We start from the raw sequence: 20,804 nt of genomic DNA on the forward strand, positions 1-20,804 counted from the left end.
ACGTGAGCAAATGCACAGGTAAGTACGCAGGCTCACACAAACACTCCCTCTAACCCGCTGCCAGCCACCCTGCTGGTCTTCCTGGATTCTCTGGGAGGAGGGGGGATGTCCTGGGGGAGATGGGGAGGACTAGGAGGAGGATGTGGATGAGGACGAAGAGGAGGACCAGAGAAAGGACCAGGAGGTGGAAGAGTGGCAGAGAGAGAGGAGGAGGAGGAGGAGGAGGAGGAGTAGCGGGAGCAGAGGGAGGACGATTTGCAGGAGCAGGAGTCAACAGGTTCCCCCCAAGCGTGCCCCGCCCGAGGGTGATAGGATGACCGCCCTGCCCAGCGAGCACCCGATCCGATCCGTCCTGGCACCGCGCGGGAGAGCATCTTCCCCCGTCTGGGAGGATGACAGAAGCCATCCCGACGCCTTGCCTGCGCCTTCCTGGGCACCTGCCCTGGAAGCCAGCGGTAGACGCTCATGGGGAAGAGAAAGCGGCAAAGCGCACTCCGCAGCCTGGGATGAGCCTCGAACCTCTCCTCTTCCGACGCCCACCCCCCCCCACCCGCACCCCCATTCGCACCCCTAACCCTGATCCCACGCCTGCTCCGCCGGGCACAGAAATGGCCTGCAGGTCAGAGGAGGGCTCCAATCCGCCCCGAGGCAAGGAGCTGCAGCTGGCTAGTGCAGGGCAACAGGCCCCAGGTGGGGCGGGTCGGGGGTCGGTGTCCATAGCCCTCCCCTGCCCTCCTACCCTGGAATGTGGCATGAGGTCAGATGCAGAGGTGAGTGGTAGGGTGGTTTGGCATGGAGCGTGCTGGGGTGGGGTGAGTGCTGAAATTTTAGCCGAGCAGCCTCAATTCCAATTTTCTAAGAGTGAACCCAAAATCTTCTCTTTGGATCTCTTATTTTCCTGTGAACAACTCTCGTTTCCTTTCTGTTTTTCAATAACCATTCATTGTCTAGCTCTTTTGGAGGCTTCTCCTGGCTTTTTCCATACAGCCCCATGAAGAACCAGACTCCTCTTACCCCTTCAGTCTTCCGGTTCCCTGTGCCCAGGCAGGCCACTGGCAGCCTCTTCGACAGGGCCTTAAATAATTGAATCTAGTTGCTGCCTGTGCTCATTTTCATATTGAACAGATTCATGAATATCAGACTCCATGGAGCTATCAAAAGAAGACTCATCCCATCCTCAGTCCTCAGGAAGGTTATGGAGAGTCTTATAAATTTCACAAGTCCCTGCTTTTGAGCACATCGCTCTATACCACCTACCAGGGGAGGTTGTACAGAGCCTGGCCTAGAAGAAGCCTGCCAGTCCTCTCTGGCTCTGCCCAGCCAAGTCAAGAACACCGACTTCTTGTTCAACAAAGGACAGTGAGTTTCCCTCTTGCTGGAGAGGTTAGTACTCAGAGGTAACTTAGAGAAAGGACTGCAGAGGTTGGAGGCAGGACTCAAAGGGGAAAGTGTGACACAAACTAGGCAGTAGACGAAAACAAGTAGACAAAAGAGACCTTAACAGAAGCCTAGAAGACACTTCTTCCCAACAAAGACAGAAAACAAAGGAAATGTGGAAATTTTTCCTTGCTGATGAAGTCTTCATAACAAAAACTTGCTGTTTGTGGAGTAGAATAGGTATCATTTGCAAAGTAGGGCAGGCAAGGTCTAAAGGCAAAAGCCCCCAGACGGTGGCTATGTAGGGGCACCCACAAGTCCGGCAGGGCCCTGTCCCAGTGTCTGTCCAATCACTGCTGTCTCCAGGGGCTTGAATCCCACATTGTCCAGGGGGATCCCAAAGGCCAATAACTTCGCCTCATATGTACGCAACAGGTCATTGTGGGCCTGAAAGGACAGAGCAATGTTAGGGAGAAAAGGAGTCTATTCTGCCCTGGGAACCATAGTCAACATGCTATGGCCCACCCAGAGACAGGCTCCATCCCATGGACGGTAGAGTAGGAGATCTGGGCCAAGCATTTGTCAATGGTTTGTTCTGTGCTAGAGCAGTGCTGATGCCTTTATGTCATTAACTCAAATCACTCACAATAAGGACCAACTCAGAAGAACTGAGACTTGGGTGGACTCCTGGCTCTTTAGTAAGTACTTCCCAGGGAGGGTCTCTATCCCTTCCCTGCCTCTGAAAAGTCAACCCAGTGACTCTGCAGAGGCTACATGTGGAGGTCCCTGGCTGGACCTTAGAAACTGTGCTGTTGGAGCCAACAACACCAATACCCCCCTTCCTTTCTGTTAATCCTGTGCTGTTCCGTGTTTTCATTTTTGACTTGGAAAAGGCCACATCATATAGCCCAGGCTGGCTAGAACTTGCTATTTCTCCCAGAACAGCCTAGCACTCAAAATCTCACTGCTTCAAGGGAAAGTCAGTTTTCTCCTGCAGTGTTACTGGGCAAGGCAACCACATTCTAGGGCAGGTTCCTTGACCTCGGGTAACTGACCAACATAAAACAAACTCTATTTGTGAGTGTGTGTGTGTCTGTGTCATATTTTTTGTCATATTTTTTTTTTGGCATTTATTTGTTTGTTTGCCTTATTGGTCTTTTAGGTTTTTTCATTTTTATGGGTTCTATTTATTGTTTTTGTTTTTGAAAGAGAGAGAAAGAAAATAAAGATGAGTGGGTAGGGAGGAGTTGGGGGAAAGAAAGGAACATGATCAAAATACAGTGTGTAAAATTTCTTAATTAAAAAACCCTGCTAGAGGGCTGGAGAGATGGCTCAGAGGTTAAGAGCTTTGAATGTACTTCCTGAGGACCTGGGTTCAATTCCCAGCAACCACATAGTGGCTCACAACCATCTATAATCAGATCTGGTGCCCTATTCTGGCCTGCAGGGGATACATGTAGGCAGAATGTTGTATACGGAATAAATAAATAAATCTTAAAAAAAAAAAAAAAAAAAAAAAAAAAGTGCTAGAGCCAGGTGTTGGTGGTGCTCATCTTTTATCCCAGCACTCAGGAGGCAGAAGCAGGTGAGTCCGAGGCCAGCCTGGTCTACAAGAGCTAGTTCCAGGACATCTTCCGAAACTACAGAGAAACCCTGTCTCAAGCAACAAAATTAAAAAAAAAAAAAAAAAAAAAAAAAAAAACAAAAAACCCTGCTGAGTGCTAAGCTTCCAAGCATACACCAACACACCTTGCTTTTTTTTTTTTTTTTTTTGCCATTGATGTCCTGGAACTTGCTATTTGGACCAGACTTGCCTATAATTTACCAAGAATCACCTGTCTCTGCCTCCTGAGTGGCAGCATTAAAGGGTGTACACCACACCCAGCTCAAAAAAATCATGTCTAGTACTTTTTATTGTTACTATATATGCATGTGGGTATATGTATGGGAAGATACACATATGTGCAGTCACCCAAAGAGGCCAGAAAAAGAAAGTCAGATCTTTGGAGCAGAAGTTACAGGCATCTGTGAGCCACCCAATGTGGATGCTGGGAACTACACTCCAATGTTCTTAACCAATGAGCCATCTTTCCAACTCCCAAAATGCACTTTTTGCTGGTTTGTTTTTCAAGACAGCATTTTTCTGTGTAGCCCTGGATGTATGGAACTTGCTCTATAGACCAGGCTAGTCTCACACTCAGATCTGCCCCTGCCTCTGTCTCCCAACTACTGGGACTAAAGGGGTATACCACCATAGCACAACTAAAATGCACATTTTTAATTGGGAAAATTTCACTAGGTGGTTGTAAAGAATGAATTTTTTATAGTTTGCCTAAGACAGGGTCTCACCTTGTAGCCTAGGCTGCCTTTGAATTAATGTTCCTCCTGCCTCAGTGCTAGGATTATGGATGTTGATGAGCTGAATGAAATGAGAATGCCTGCAGTTTGTGAGCCTCATAGCAAATTTCCAAAAGGGTCACTAGCTAGGACTAAGTGCACACCTGTAATCCCTGCACTTAGGCAGAGGCACACGGATCCTGGTCCTCACAGTGAGTGCACCAGCCAGGGTTATATAATAGGACTATTACTCAAAAGCAAAAAGGTTTGTTATCCCCACTGTGGTTTAATGAACAGAACTAATCCTTGAAAGGAATAGAGAGAAAAAGGTAAATAAGGATGGGCTCCAGAGAGAACTCAGAGGCTGTTCTCTGGTTACCAGACACCACAGGTTCAGACTCCTTGATCAGACAGAAGCCAAAGATATCCCCAGTCCCCAAGAGCTGTACACACAGCAGATATCCCTAATTTTGCTCAGCCATGTCAGTTGAGGGACAGGTGTGAGAAGGAAAGCTCTAGCCTGACCTCTGGTGAGGGCCGGGAAGCCAGGGCAGCTTGAGCAGCATGGAATCTGGGAAGCAGTAACAGATACTGCCGACCTACGTCTAGGGTTAACTGTTTTTGTTTTTTGAGATAGGGTTTCTCTGTGTAGCCCTGGTTGCCTTGGAACTCAGAGATCTGCTTGCCTCCAGAGTGAGGGGGTTAAGGTGTGCACCACCACTGCCCAGCCAAACAAATATTTTTAAGAAATAAAACAAGATGACATAAATGTCGGAATAAGGCCCTAAACAACAAACAGGGATGCGGTGCCTGCCCCACATAGTTAAGGATGTGACTTGTGGAGTGGCTGCTTTTGGTAAATCCTTGGTCAGACAGTAGGTAAAGCACAGGCAGAACAGTCCACTTAAGGACCATCTAGACATACAACTCAGGCCTCTCTCGGGTGCACGGGACAGATGGCAGCTAGGGTCCAGTGGGAGTCTGTAGATACACATGTCAGCATGAAAGGATACTGAACTATTTTAGATTCATGAAGGTAACCAAAAGGTGAGAGACTTACTGCCGTGACATTAATCTAAAAGAGCAGAGAGACTTTTCCAACTGCCTGCCTGAGAGACCAAGTGAGCAAAGAAGGGTGAGAGGCAGACAGATTTGAACATGGTAGGTGACAGAGTCCTAAGTGTGTACCAGGCAGCCTATAAACAATGCTAGGACTAGGTCACTCTCAGGCCCTAAGGCTATAAGGATATAGCACATGGGGATTACCATACCTACCCTCTGAATGAAATATGCAGAAGAAATGAGAGAGGTCCTCAGGGACCCTTCATCTAGAAGGTTCACAAGCTGAAGCTGGATACGTGGGCACAATTCTATGGGAGGAGACAGCCCTGCGGGAGAAGGTGGGGCTCTGGGGATGGGGGGAATTAGCCATACCTTGCAGACCCGGGCCAGCTCATACTGTAAGTCCTTGATGGTGGTATTCTTTGATTCTAGAACATCCTAAGAAGAGAGACAAGGGTGACTTTAATATTCGTCATCTGATAGAAGTGGACAGGTAGATACTAGTCTTAAGATTGGAAAGGCTCAGGGAATAGTAGTATAGGTTACCTCAGCCCATACATGTATCCATACAAGTTTGTCAGCAGGAAAGGTATCCAAGGTATAAGCAAGAACAACAGTAGTGTCTTTGTATTGCCTAATCCTTACAATGAAGCATCAGACTGCCAAGATGAAACAGCAGTTGGTGTGTGTGTGTGTGTGTGTGTGTGTGTTTATGTGTGTGTTTGACATAGGACAGAGATCAACATTGGGTGTCATCCTCTATTGCTCTCCATCTTTTGTTTTGTTATTAAGACAAGGTTTCTCTGTGTAGCCCTTGTTATCCTAGAATTCGCTCTGTAGGCCAGGCTGGCCTCAAACTCACAGAGGACTGCATGCTTCTTCCTCCTGAGTGCTGGGATTAAAGGTGTGCATCACCACCACCTAGACTATAGGGAGGGCGTTTTCTTAATGACTGATGCAGAAGGGCCCCACTCACTGTGGTTGGCACCGTCCCTGGGCAGGTGATCCTGGATGGTATACCAGGGATGAGATAAGACAACAGGTTAATAGGACAGTCAGGGCTACACATTGAAATCCTGTCTCAAAAATCCAAACCAAACCAAAACAAAACAAAACAAAAGCAGATTGAGCAAATATGAGGAGCAAGCAAGTAAACAGCATTCCTCTGTGGCTTCTGCTTCAATTTCTACTCCCAGGTTCCTGCTCTGACTTCCTTCAGTGATGCACTGTAATGTAGAAATGTTAAGTGTAGGCAGAAGTTTCTTTCTTACCAGCAACCCCCAAATATCCAGCAGCTGCTTTATAAGTAATTTATATTACTTATAAATGCTCAGCCAGTAGTTTATTACTAACTAACTATTACACTTAAATGAACCCATAATTCTTATCTATGTTTAGCCATATGGTTTGTTATCTTTTATCAGTAAGGCATTCTCATCTTGTTTCCTCTGTGTCTGGCTGGTGACTCTGTGACTCTGCCATTCCTTTTCCCAGAATTCTTAGTTTGGTCACCCTGCCTATACTTCCTACCTGGCTACAATGTTTTATTAAACCAGTTTGAGTGGCAAATCTTTACAGTGCATTTCCCCCTTTTGTCCAATTAAAAAAGGAGGTTTTAACTTAACATAGAAAGATTATATACAACAAAAACTGTTATTAAGAATTACAGTAACACGCCAGGTGGTGGCGTCGCACACCTTTTATCCCAGCATTCAGGAGACATAGGCAGACTGATTTATGTGAGTTTAAGACTAGCCTGATCTACAGAGCAAGTTCCAGGATAGCCAGGACTACATAAGAAACCCTGTCTCAAAAAACTAAAAAGAATTACAGTAACACTACCTACTCCATGTGTATTTGGCAAAGTTAGAGAAAATACTTAATTACACCACATGTAAGTGAAATAAACCCTTTCTCCCAAATTATTTTCAGTCATGATATTTTTGAGAAAGCTCAAATTCAGGTGCACACACCACCACAGCCAGCTTTTCATGTAGGTGCTGGGGATGCAAACTTTGGTCCTCAAGGCTTTTCCTACTAAACCATCTTCCCAGGCCCTATTTTTTTTTTTTTTGTATGTTTAGTTTTCATTTTGTGTTTGTTTTTGGAGCAGGGTTTTTCTGTGTAGCCCTATAGCCCTGGCTGTCCTGAAACTCATACTGTGCACCAGGCTAGCCTGCCTCACACTCACAGAGATCCACCTGCCTCTGTTTCCAAGCACTGGGATGAAAGGTGTGTGTCACCACTGCCTGGCCCTAATTGTTTTTAAAGAAAAAAATCATTGTATAAGTTTTAAAACCCTACAGTTACTGGGTAGTGGAATTCACCAGCAAGATGACAAAGAAATGGGACACACAGTACTGAGCAGAGGTAATGAACCACATGGTAGAATGCAGATTAATATAAACAGGTTCATTTAAGTCATAAGAGCTAGTTGGGAACAAGCCTAAGCTAAGGCAAGGCTTCTATAATTATTAAGAAGCCTGAATCATTATTTGGGAGCTGGCAGTCCAAAACAAGTCTGACTATAGACTAAGGCTTGGCACACACTATGACTATGGCCAAACAGGGACATCAGAGACTCAGGTTAGGGATAGGGTTAGTGAGGAGCTGGGACAACTCAGGAGAGACCACAAAGCTGGTGTGGTACATGCCCTTAATTTAATGCCAGCATTCATGAGGCAGAAGAAGGCAGATGTCTATGACTCTGGGGCCAGCTGGGTCTAGATAGTGAAATTCCTGTCTCAAAAATAGAGAGAGGTAGGGGCAGGGAGCAAAACTGGAAGAGGACCATTCCAGTGTACAAGGGCCTATAGCACATGCTCTGTTCTCAGATGCAGAAACCATGGCAGCCCCTGACTTAACTGAGGGATCTCTGTGCCACCCAAGAAGGCAAAGCACAGGACTAAAAGACCCACTGTGGAAAACAAACACCGTGATTCACAAGGCTATCAGCACCTACCTCAAGTTTGCGGGACACAAGCGTTAGTGCTGCAGGATCCAAGTTGGAGGCTGCCAGCACCTCGTTGAACTGCACCTCTCTCTTCTCCACAGCAGCATTCAGTGCCTGCAGTTTACGCTCCAACACTAGGTTCTTGAAGCCTGTCTTTTGTTGCACCTCCTGGATGGCTGCAGTGAACTTACGGTAGAGCTCGTCTCTCTCCTGCTGTACCTGGGGACAATAAGTCTGGAGTGAGCAACAAGGACCCTCACATGAGATATCACTTTAGGGAGAAACCACTTCCCACCCTGCCCTAAGTATGTTGCTTCTGTAGAAGGGTCACGTTCACTACAGCCACACCCATGGCACTTGGGCATTTGCTGTCCACACTGCCTGCACTATACCCTACATGCACAGAATGGAAAGTTTGTAGTTTAGCACATAGCAGAAGGTAAGCAAAGGGAGACAGCATTACCATTTATCCTAGTTAGGGTCACTATTGCTCTGATGAAACACCATGATCAAGCAACTTGGAGAGGAAAGGGCTTATTTAGCTCATACTTCTATATTGTAATCCATCATTGAAGGAAGTCAAAAATAAGAACTCAAGTAGGACAGGAACCTAGAGGCAGGAATTGATGTAGAGGCCATGGAGGGTGCTGCTTGCTGGCTTGCTCCTCATGGCTTGCTCAGTCTGCTTCCTTATAGAATCCAGGACCACCAGTCCAAGGACAGCACCACACATTTAGACCCAAGCCTTAGAAGAACTGAAGCCATAGCACAAAGACTGGAGCAAGATACAGCCCGCAACCCCCTCCCAAGTCCACACTGTCCCTGACCTTAGCCCTAGTTACAGGAAAAACCATGGACACCAACAATACCCCCCCAAAAATTAAAAGCTACAGTATAAACAAAGTGATATTTTATTCCTAATAATAAGAGGGCTTTCACATGTGAAGAGAACAGGAAAGAGTTTAGAAATGTTTAGATTAGCAGCCTTTGGGAATTCAGGTTAAAGGATGTTGGTTTTGTTTATCAAAGTCATAAGATGCAATTATTTATTAATTAATTTATTTTGAGATAGATTCTCCTCATGTACTATGGATTTTTTTTCTTTCTTCATTTTTATTGGGTTTTTTTTTGAGTCAGGGCTGTTACACAGCCCTGACTGTCCTGGAACTCCTTTGTAGACCAGGCTGGCCCCGAACTTACAGCATTCACCTGCCTCTGCCTCCTGAGCGCTGGGATTAAAAACATGCACCACTACCACCTGGCTCTCCATGGTTTCTTTATAATAGATAGGCAGTAAGTGAATACTAAGAAATGTACAACACAGATGAAATCATAGGGGCCAAGCCTCCTCCACAAACTGATAGGAATTCTGGTTCTCATGAGGTCTGGGGCCTTCTACAAAATATACCACAGGTTTTTGCCTCATAGAAGTTGCATGCATGCTGGGTGGTGGTGATGCACATCTTTAATCCCAGCACTTGGGAGGCAGAGGCAGGCAGATCTCTGTGAGTTTGAGGCCAGCCTGGTCTACAGAATGAGTTTCAGGACAGCTAAGGATACACAAAAAAATCCTGTCTCAAAAAATAGAAACCAAAAACAAAACAAAAGTTGTGTGCACACACACCTATAATTCCAGCTACTCAGAAGGATAAATTAGGAGGATGCCAGATCATCCCAGGAGTTCATGACCAGGCTGAATGAGACAGTGACCCTATTTACAAACAAACAACAAAAATGTAGATTAGGAGTAGGCAGGAGGAACCTCTAGCTCCCAAAACCAGGCATCCACACCTGCTCACCTTGATGAACCGCTGCTCCAGTACCTCATGCTCCCACTGCAGGTCTTTCAGCTCCTTCTCGGCAACCTTTAAACGTGCCTTTGTACACTGCAGAGAAATTAGGGAGTAGGGGACATAAAATACTTAGGATTCACAGACACTCACATGCCACAGACTCCTGGAGACAGCACAGCCAGAAAAAAAAACCATCAGGAACAACTGGTTGGAAGATTCCTGCAGCTGGGCCCCACCTCAGCTATGAGTGGAATGTGTGCAAAACCAGAGTCTGGTCTACAATAGCGCCCACCTACTTATAGCTCCAGAAGAGTCCAAGAACAACAGGGTCCAGCGTCACCATGCCTCCCTTTCTTGGACTAAGGAGAAGTCCCGCTCACATAGGCCTCAAGAGACATCCCCTAATATGCCTTCCCTCCTGGGCCCAGAAGGGAGGGGAAGATGCTTAAAAGGAAAGAAAAGAATTCAGAGGAAACTCACAACCAGGATCTGCTTGTCCCGTTCATAGTTTCCAATCCTCTTCTGCATCTCATTCATCTCATCTTTCGCTCTCTGCAGAGGGTCTGCCAGCCGCTTGTTCTGCAGAGACACCTCTGCCATCTCCCTCTCCAGGTGCTCCTCTTTCTTCCGCATGTCCTCCATCTGTTCCTATTAGCACAGTGCACGTACAGGGCCTTGGCCTGGGAGCATTGGCCAAATGCCCTCAATATTATTTTATTGATTATTAGTGTTTGATATGTGTGAGTGTGGATGTGCATGCCACAGTACACTGTAGAGGTCAGAGGACAGCTTTCAGGAGTTAATTCTCTCCTTCCACTACGGGTTCTAGGGCTCCAACTCAGGTTATCAGGTTTGCATGGCAAGCACTTTCACTCACTGAACCACTTCGCTGGTACTTTTTGTTTTTTAAGACAATGGCTCCCTAATCAGCCTTGGCTAGCTTTGAACTTGTTCTCTTCCTGCCTCTATCTCTTCAGCACTGGGATTACAGGTTTGTGCCACCATATCCAGTTATGGATACCCTCAAGGAAAAACAGATCCTGAGGCAGGCATGGTGGCACACACCTTTAATCTCAGCCCTCAGGAGGCAGAGGCAGAGGCAGGTGGATTTCTGAGAGTTTGAGGCCAGCATGGTTACATGGTGAGTTCTAGGACATCTATAACTACACAATGAGGCCCTGTGTCAAAGGGCCAGCCAGTCACATGCATGCTGAGAGTCTAGTCCTATTTTCATATAAGCGGTATTTCCGCAGTCTTGACATCTTCTGAATTATCTAAGAATAGAACTTCCATGAAAACTGAGAGGTTGCATTTGTTTAGACCAAAGGCAGTTCTCTACTGTGGAGATCCTGTCAGCATCAGGGTTATGTGTCTCCAGTCACCAAGCAGTGATTGATGGGGTAAACTCCTGACACCATCCTGTCTGCACCCACACACGTTAATAACAACTGCTAAGTGTGGCCACACTCCAGCTGACACATATTGCCTACTGTAGCCCTGCCTAGGCTTTTTCAAGTCAGGACACCTTTAATTTTATCTGAGAGTAATAAAGGAACACTGTCCAATATTGTAGAAGGGGATGTTAGATCTGGTGGAACTGAAGTCTAGGTCTGCATCCTGGGCCCTGAGCATGTCTCCCAGACCACATCAGTACCTTGAGGGAATTGATTAGTGCCAGGTTGTTAAGAGTGATGTCATTGTAGTAGTTCTTGATATCAGTGAAGGCCTCCTCATGACGCTGCATCAGCGTACTGATCTGGCCATTCTTCCTCTCCTCCACCTCATGGATCTCAGTCTTTCTTCGAAGGTCAAGCTCATCTCTCAACATCTTCATTTTCTTATCATACTTGGCCTCAATTTCTGAAAGGCAACAGCACACACAGCAGCTTAGAACAGGTGACCCAAAGCCACAAGAAAAGATGGAACCAATAAACAGTGCTCAAGAATACTGGTCAGGGTCAGAATGCAAGCTGCACAGGCAACTCTGCCGGAGTCAGGTGGGCTTTGGTGGAACTTCTCCTGCAAGTGACATATGCAGCACATAGGCCACTGTCACCTTTCCTCTGTCTATGATAATCAACGCTTGCAGTGGGTGTCCCACACTAATCTCAGTGCACACTAACCATAGCCTATGTGGCTGTCTAGCCACGCACTATAGGGCTCAGTCAATACAGCAGATGGACTTCTGACATGGATGGCTTTGCAATCCAGGAGCTAAGGAGAAGCTGGAACAGAGTGCTACATGCTGCTAATGGCTGGCTTTAGACAGAAATGGAGACACGAGTGGTAACCACAGCTTCCCAAATTCACATGGGAATGACTTTTTCTATGGCTCTGAATGAATATGTTGACTTCAGAAATATTCCCTTTTGATCCAGGCATGGTGACACACACCTGTAATCCCAGCACTAGGAAGGCAGAGGTAGGTGGCTCTCTATGAGTTTGAGGCCACCCTGGTCTACAAAGTGAGTTGCGGGACAGCCAAGGATACACAAAGAAACCCTGTCTCAAAAAAACAAAAACAAAAATCTTACTTTCTGTCTCTCCTCTCTCCACTGTCTGTCTGTCTCTGTTTGTATGTGTGTGTGAGACAGAGAGAGAGATAGAGAGAGAGACAGAGAGAGAGGTAGAGAGACTGAGCTGCTTTTATATGGTTTATGTGCCCTAAGTTACCAAGCAGTGATGGGAGGGTTCCCTGACACCATCCTACACCCTGTACATCTGCGAAACTGACCTCGAACTTGCCTTTCAAAGTCATTTCGCATCTTGGTGATCTCCTCAGCATGTTTCTGCACAAATGAGAAGGTGATATTACTAGAAAGCCAGACAGAAAGGCCCATGACCCTACTACCTGTAGGAAAATTCAGTTTAGTAACCCCTGTGCTGTTACTGCTTCCTGGACTCTCCTTACCTCCATATCATAGAGTATGCCCAATAACACGGCTTGGAGAACCTCCACATTTCAAATATGACTTGCTTCCCTCAGGGGAGTCACCTCTGCATCTGACAGGCAGTGAGCACTGTACATGGTTGGGTTCCTCATCCAACCTTTCCAAAGCCAGAATCAGCAGTCACATCTACATGGATGACAGGCTCCCTCCAGGAGCCTTACAAAGCTCCTGCTAGCCTGCCTCACTATTGCTTAGCACAGATGATGATTATTCTGATTTTTTTGAGACAGGGTTTCTCTGCGTAGCCCTGGCTGTCCTGGAACTTGCTCTGTAGAGCAGGCTGGCCTCTGCCTCCTGTGCACCACATCACCCAGCTCAGAGATTATTTCAATAAGCAGTTACATGCTACAATTTTTTGTAAGATTTATTATCTAATTATTATTTGATTTTATGTGAGCAAGTATTATGTCTACACCATCTGCATGCCTGGTGCATACGGAGGACATGATAACCTTTAGTCCTGGAGTTATATACAGTTGTGACTCACCACATGGGTAATGGAAACTGAACTCAGGTCTTCCCTAAGAGCGACCAGTACTCTTAAGCACTGAGCCAGCTCAGATCTTTATTTTATGTGTATGGGTATTTTGCCTACATGTATGTCAGTATACTACATGTGTGCCTGATGTTCACAGAAGTCAGAAGAAGCTGTTGGATCCTCTAACTAGAGTTATAGATGGTTGTGAGCTGCTAGAAATCGAACCCAGGTCTTTAGAAGAATAATTAAGCCATCTCTCCCACCCCTACATATTATGAATTTGAATAAACATTTTCCTAACTTATTTGTTAAAAAACCTCTGATCATTTTTGCACAAAACCACAAATCTCTAGATGTCAAGGAACTAGTTCTGGCATGTAGGTTCACTGTTTGCACATCATCAAACCACAGGCTGCACCTACCAGACGAAGGTTCTTTATCACCACCTCGTTAGCCAACTCCTGCTCCTTGAGCTCCACTTTCAGCACCCGCATGTCCTTGCGCAGGGCGCCCTCCTGTGTGCGATGCTCCTTCTGGGCCAGCTTCATGACTACGGTACCCTCAGCCTTCACCTCCGCCAGGTTGTTCTGGTGCTCATACAATAGGTGCTTTACTTTCTGTTTGTACACCTGCAAAGAGCGTGGGGTGGGGAGCCACATGCTCATCGGAGCACCAGTGCGTGCCCAGCTCACAGGCAGCTAAGTGGCAGAAGGACTGCAGAGGGCGACCTGCTCCTACTCCTGCCTTTCACAGAGGCTTCAATTCAAATACTCAGGACCCACAGGGCCTCTCCTGCTAGAAGATGAAACTGCTTTCCCTTCCTCTTCAGAGACTATTGGGAGGGTCTAACAGGAACACAGTGGACACTGTGACAGGTCATTCAGTTATAAAAAAAATAAATGAATAAAAACAATTAAAACCTTATATTCTTGTTTGTTTTGAAATGGGGACTTCCATAGCCCAGGCTGGCCTCAAACCAAAGTTGGCCTCGAACTCCTTGTTCTCTTGTATCTACCTCCCAAGTGCTGGGATTACAGGCAGGTACCACCACGCCTAGCTCTATGTTTTAAGTACTTTCCAATTTTGTTTGGCTGAATTCATAGGTGTTCTTAGCACACCTGCACTTAGACCTTACCATAGTCCTCCTTCACCAGAGTGAGTGGTCCTCTTCCACAGACCACACATGTAGCAGTACAGGAGGATTTGGATACTCACCTAGTCCAGGCTAATCAACAGAATCGATGCTGGTGATCAATGTGGTGACAAACGACACAGCCAAATCACCTTTGCAACCTTCCACGGACTCTTAGAAAAATTGCCTCTTGTTCCCAGTACAAAGAGCAACAAGCAAAGGAATATATTCCCAAAGGGAAACAGAAAATGTCCCCACCCAGACCCATCCTTGTGCCGCTGCACCATGACTCTGGTGGGCACAGACAGACCAACTCCACTCACCTTGATCTCCACTTGGTGCCTTTCCTCTGCCTCCTCCATCTCACGGTCTTTATTTCGAAGCTCAGCCTTCTTTTCCTCCAGTTGCCTTCTTGTGATCTCCCAGAAGGTGTGGATTTTGTCGCGCTCTAGCTGGAAGTAGTTGCGCTCCTCTCGCTCTCGGTCCAGCTCCTCCCGGATGCGGGCAACATGTTCCTCTACCTGACCAGGCACAGGGCATCAAATGAGGTACCCTGCAGGAGCCCATCCACCATCAGTGTGTGGAACAAGGGAAGCAGGGAAGAAAAAGGGAGGGACCATTTTACTAAAGTTAAAATACAAAGCAGGAAGGCTCCAGAGACAGTAAATAGCAAAAGTCTCTCAAATTTGGGAAAGAATTACAAAACAATTGTATCTGTTAAGCAACTCCTCAATTCTTTTAAGAAATTTCTCAAGCTAGGCAATGATATTGTATGCTTTTAATCACAGCACTTGAGAGACAGAGGCAAGGAGATCTCTGTGAGTTCCAGGCCAGCCCGGTCTACAGAGTGAGTTCCAGGACAGCCAGAAATGTTTCACAGAGAAACCCTTTCTTGAAAAAAACAAAAACAAACAAAAAAGAAATTTCTCAAAAGAAACACAATCATTATTTTTGTTCAAAGATATTATTCCCATTGTTATTATCTACAAAAAAAAACTTTAAAAGGAAATAATCTAAAATTTTAAATAGGAAAATGGCTGAAAATTAGAATACATCAACTCTAAGAGATATAAAAATTACACAGAAGCAAATAAATGTCTCCACAAAAGGTTAAAAATAAAAAGGCCACTGGAAATACTTACTATTAAAAAATTATATAAACTAGTGGCTCTTTGCACTCAACAGCCTTTGGTCCAAAGCCAACTATAAATCTGCAAATAGGTTAAGGAAAAAAGTAGGACAGGCTTCCAGATTTCTCGAGCTCTTGCTTCCCCTGAGAATTAGTTATCTTTAGCCACAGTCCCAAGACAGTTACTGTGAAATATTTTCTCTCTCAAGATACATTCCACACAAGGAGACCATATTTGTCATTTCAACAAACAAGACAACAAGCAGACAAGTGGCTCTGAGGAAGGATGCGAGGCAGGGGCTAGGTGCCTATGGGGGAACATGGTATCATTCATATTGATAGTGTCTGACAAGTGTCTTCACATCATGGGCCTTTGGTGACACTCAAACAGTCACAAACAGATCCCTGCTCTGCTTGGCTCATATCATGTCAGAGTTTGTTATCAACAGCAATTTGGATTTCTTAAAATATTCAAATTTCTAGCTTCTCTTAAAAACTCAAAAAGCTAAGAACACCAGAGAGTACAGGGGCTGGAGAGATGTCTCAATGATTAAGAGCACTGACTGTTCTTCCAGAAGACCTGAGTTTAATTCCCAGCACCCATTGTGGCAACTAAACTGACTAACTCCAACACCTTCACACAGACATACATGCAGGCAAAACACTGATGCAAATAAAATAAAAATAAATTATATATGTATAATTTATTTGATAATTTATTGTATGTATACAAATACACACACACACAAAATCACCAGAGTTCAATACTCACAGGGCAACCACCCTGTGAACTGACTACAAATAAAAACCCAGTCTTGTCTTCCTACTGAACTCTCTTCCAAGACTGCTTCAAACATATAGTACGTGGAGGCCAGCCCCTGCTCTGCAGACTGTGTATGTATTAGGAACTTAGTGTACTAGAACACTAAAACATTAAGGTCCAGTCTCCAAATATGTAAAATAAGCAGGGTACAAGAAACAGGTCAGGACAGCCTGAAATTCAGTCTATTTTCCATCCATCCATTCATCCATCCATCCCAGTCATTTTCCTGTACATAAAATGAAACACTCATGGGAGTAGAAAGATGGTTCAGGGTTAGAAGCACTTGTTGCTTTTGCAGAGGAACAAGATCCCGTTCTCAGCACACACAAAGTAGCTAACAATTATCTATAAATTCAATTCCAGGCCACCTTCTGGCCTCTGTAGGCACTGCACAAACAAAACACACATGCATACATGCTGGCAACACACACACACACAAAATAAAAATGAATGAGTGAATGAATTTTTTTTTTAAGTTAAGGTTTCTCTGTATAGTCCTGGCTGTCCTAGAACTCACTCTGTAGACCAGGATGGCCTTGGATCCACAGAGATACATCCACTTTTGCCTCTCAAGTGCTGGGATTAAAGGAGAATAAATATTTTGCAATATATATTTTGCATGCATGTCTGTGTACCATGTGCATGCTTGGTGCCTGTGAAGGTCAGAGGAGAGCATCAGATATCCATTCCTGGGCCCCCTGGAATTGGAATTACAGATGGTTGTGAGCTACTATGTGGGTGCTGGGAATCAAACCTGAGTCCTCTGCCCAAGCTCTTAACCAACAAGCCACCTATCCAGCTCCTAAAAATATAGTTTAGCCAAGTGGTGGGAACACACACCTTTGATCCCAGCACTCAGAAGCAGAGACAGGAGGCAGAGGCAGGTGGATCTCTGAGTTCCAGGACAGCCTGGGCTACAGACAGAGAAACCCTGTTTGGTGCCCATGTACAATATGAGAAATCATACTAATAAGTCCATCTCAAGGATCAGGATTTACTTTATTTAATAGGAATTTCATGTTAAAGAAAAGAAAAAACATTTAAAGTAAAAATACAGCTATGTAAAGTAGCATGTAAGGTCAGTGCTGCAGATGATAAAAGAAATTAAACAGACTACAAAGATAGAGAAAATTTATTAAAACATGCTGTAAGCAAGTAGTACACAAGTTCCCAGAGAGGTCTCACGTGGCTTGGGGCAAGTGCAAGTTTTTTATGGTAGTTCAGGGGGATGTTACTTGGTCTTATCTCTGTAGCCATTTGTGTGAGATCCATATCTGGGTACAAGGGTTTGTGTGGATATCTCACTGTCTTATATGTAGTAAATTTACTGCACAGATTGTTTTACTTGAGACTGGCCAGCAGAGTACAATATCACAGGTCAGTAGATGTTAGGCTCCAACTGTCTATATACCATATCACATACGTCACTAGGAGACAGGCACCAAGTGGTCAAGCCTGGTTGCTAAAGTAAGGGAATTTTGCTCTTATTTTTTGGCCTTTTGCCTCTGAAATCACCAATACTCAACCCTTGTCCAACTCCAATTTTAGCTTATATTACTCAATCTCCTTCATATTATCTCAAACTATTAAAATAGTAAATCTTATTAACACAATTATATATATCCCTCCAGTCTTGTGTGAAAACCTCACAAGGCAGCTATGATGAACACAAACCCAGGCAGATATACCATGTTTGTCACATGTTGTAGCTTCCAAGAGCCTTGTAAATTTTATAATTATGTCTTCTAGCCATATATATATGTATATATATATATATACACATATATATACATATATATGTCTGTGTGTATACACACACACACACATATATATATATATCTATATATATGTGTGTGTGTGTGTGTATCTGGCTTAAAATAACTTGTATAAGGACATTACCTCCCCGAGTTAAATCTTCAACACTACCAAAAAATAAAATAAAGATATCACCCCAGAATCAGGGGTAGAGTTCAGTAGTATAGCATGTGCCTTAACAAAAAAATTCACACAAAGGAAGAAAACCTCCATCAAACTCAGTACAGTCAATAAGAAAGAGGCAGCTCCAACAGGACTACTCCTTGTTAGAAGTGTTGTCAAAAATAAAACAGTGAGGGGCCAGCAAAATGGTTCAGCAGGTAACGGTACCTGCTGCCAAACCCGAGTTCAATCCCAGACCCAGAACCAACTCATACAAAAGAAAAACAATAATTTCTGGCCAGGCTTTTGTGACATACACCTTTAGTTCCAGCACTCGAGGCAGAGGCAGGCAGATCTCTATGAGTTTCAAAGCTGGCTTGGTCTACAGAGCGAGTTCCAGGACAGGCTCCAAAGCAAAAGAGAAACCCTGTCTCCAAAAACAAACAAAAAAAAATTTTTTTTTCAAAAACAGTGGATGATTAATTAAATTGAGACATTACAATTTTAAATAAGTCATGTTCCTTTTAAAACTTTCCTCGACTCCCTCCCTCCCTCTTTCCTGCTGTTCCTCTGAAGGGGCAGACAGGACTTTTCCTGTCTCTCTCTCCCACTCTTTCTCTTCTCTTTCCCCTCTTCCTTTCCTTTCTCCCCTTCCCTCTCCCCCAATAAAACTCCCTTCTTAGAAAACAAACCTGCCTCTTTTTTCTCCTTCCTTTTTGGATGTTTGAAACAGAACCTCTCTGTGGCTTTGTCTGTCTTGGAACTGCCTATGTAGATCAGACTGGCCTTGAACTTGCAGAGATCCACCTGCCTTTGCCTTCCAAGGCATGAGCCATCACACCAGGCTAAAAACTTTTTGCTATAATGTTTACTGGCAAACAAAGAATGGCATATACGTATCAGCTCTATGAACAACAGGTACATAAAAAAGATAAGAATGAAAGAAAATACACAAAGTTAAAAATAGCTATTATGTTCCAAGGGATTGGGGGACTCCTTCCAAGTTCCTATTAACGTTTCTTCACATGGATGTATTGCATTTTTAAAAAATATGTAATGTGGAGGTGATGGAAACTACAGATACAGAACAGGCATATTATGTATGGACAGACTGAGAGGAGATGGACAAGCAGAAGAGTGGGATAAGTTTACCAACACATTTGTCACAGTGCCCCCCTGGGACCAGACAACAAGGCCATGCTTACCTGCTCCTTCGTCATGTCCTCTGGTGCGAGCCCATCAACAACCGAATTGCCTTTGGCTTTGCCTTTCTTCCCTTTCTTTTTGGGTGCCTTTGTTTGAAAGAGAGATGACTGAGTAAGTAAAGGCCTATCTACCTAATGCCATCCCCCTTGACTACTTGCTTACATGAGCATTAGGGGAAGGTACACCCATCTAGAATCACACACTGCTGATTGGAGCACTCACTAGAGGGCATCACTATACTTACCCCCTCTCCACAAACACACTGTGAACCACATATACATGGGGGGGGGGAGGGATGGGGAAGGGAGATCGCTAACACATTTGGAGAAGCACAAAAAAGAAATCTTCCTCTTCAGAAAAGACCACTTTCTCTTCCCAAAAGGGAAAGAGGAAGAATTCACTCCAAACCCTTTCACTCCTGGACATAGGGCAAAGATGTCTTTGGTGTGGTTAATTTTGTTTTGTTTTTTTCCAATAAAAATTCATTTAGGAGAGAAGGAGAGTGTTGAGGGAAGGAATAAGGGGAAAGAAAGCTAAAATTAAGGAGCATTCGAAGCACAGCATGGAAGCGTAAAAGAACTTATCTGGGCTAAAAAAAGGAGGAATGTTTTTTTTTTTTTTTTTTTTTTTTTTTACCCTACAGTATGTTGGCTATCATGCAAGGAACATCAATAAGTATAGAGAGTTTGCCTTTTAGCTAAGATCTAGTTCTTATGAGTATAAATGTAGAAGGGGTGAACTCATGGCAATAACTAAATCTCAGGCTTCATTTCCCCCAAATTTAAAACTACAGCGAACTCTAGTCAGGAGAGCCCAAAATGCACACTAGTGTCTGCAAAAGTGTCTCCAGAAGAAACTGCTCACTGCTTTATTTTAGCGGCTTTGATAAGGTCATAAAAGCTTCCAGGGAAAATTCAATAGCAGTTAATATTCGCGATGTTTCCAGCCAGGAGCTCCCACAGGGAAAAGCCACCCCGCCTCTTGGCACACCTGTCAAGAATCTGCATTAATGACAACACCTGTATCCTAAAGGGAAGGGCCTCATTATATGAGTAAGGTCTAAGGAGCCTGAGGTCTCTGTAAACCCAAGGTGATGGGTGATATCCTGATCAAGCTGTGACACTCGACCCTCTCCACACCCCTTGTTAGAGAGGGACCTCTAGCCACCATGGTATGCACCAGGTTCTTCACCTCTGAGACAGAGTGTCTGTCCCGAGGGTTTCTCCTGAGCCGGACTGTGCTCCTGTGAACCCTTAAGTGCCTCAGAGCCCATATGAGATGGAATCCTAGATCTCAAGGATTTGGCGGACTCAGCTTCTGACTTCTGGTCACCTTGCACACCAGGCTCTCAGTCTGATAAATTTGGTGACCATCCCAGAGAACAGCAGAGCTAAACCTTAGCTCAAGTGTATGCAGGCCCCGGCATCCTGGCCTCTCAGACTGGAGCCTCACAGAAGTTCTCAATTGTAGTAATCCAAAACTGTAGACCGCTAATCCCAGGCCTCTCAGTCCCCGGGACCCGACCCTATCCGCACTTCTGCGCGAAAGTCCCCTATTCACCCCAAATTCTCTGTGCACCGGAGACCCAGAGCACCAGCCCAACTCACCATGCTGCCTGCAGTCTAGCACCTATACTACTCCGGGAT

At 44.8% G+C, this 20,804-nt stretch overlaps 1 protein-coding gene across 2 annotated transcripts; it reads right to left on the bottom strand.

Annotated features, from left to right (window-relative positions):
• Positions 1-1,591: 1,591 nt before the first annotated feature.
• Gas8 (growth arrest specific 8) lies at positions 1,592-20,804 on the bottom strand. Of its 2 annotated transcripts, none has more exons than XM_051201504.1 (11): positions 20,766-20,804; positions 19,158-19,244; positions 14,407-14,604; positions 13,374-13,580; positions 12,257-12,311; positions 11,177-11,382; positions 10,003-10,170; positions 9,529-9,615; positions 7,739-7,948; positions 5,149-5,214; positions 1,592-1,824 (listed from the first exon to the last, which is right to left on the bottom strand). In XM_051201504.1, exons 1-11 carry the CDS (start codon positions 20,766-20,768, stop codon positions 1,675-1,677), a joined length of 1,437 nt encoding a protein of 478 aa, XP_051057461.1. In that variant the 5' UTR covers positions 20,769-20,804; the 3' UTR covers positions 1,592-1,674. The 2 variants fall into 2 exon arrangements, with proteins under 2 accessions (XP_051057461.1, XP_051057462.1); XM_051201505.1 differs by having other exon boundaries at positions 14,407-14,636; positions 20,766-20,785.

Source organism: Phodopus roborovskii, unplaced genomic scaffold (assembly GCF_943737965.1).
Source record: "Phodopus roborovskii unplaced genomic scaffold, PHOROB, whole genome shotgun sequence".
Lineage (NCBI taxonomy): Eukaryota > Metazoa > Chordata > Mammalia > Rodentia > Cricetidae > Phodopus > Phodopus roborovskii.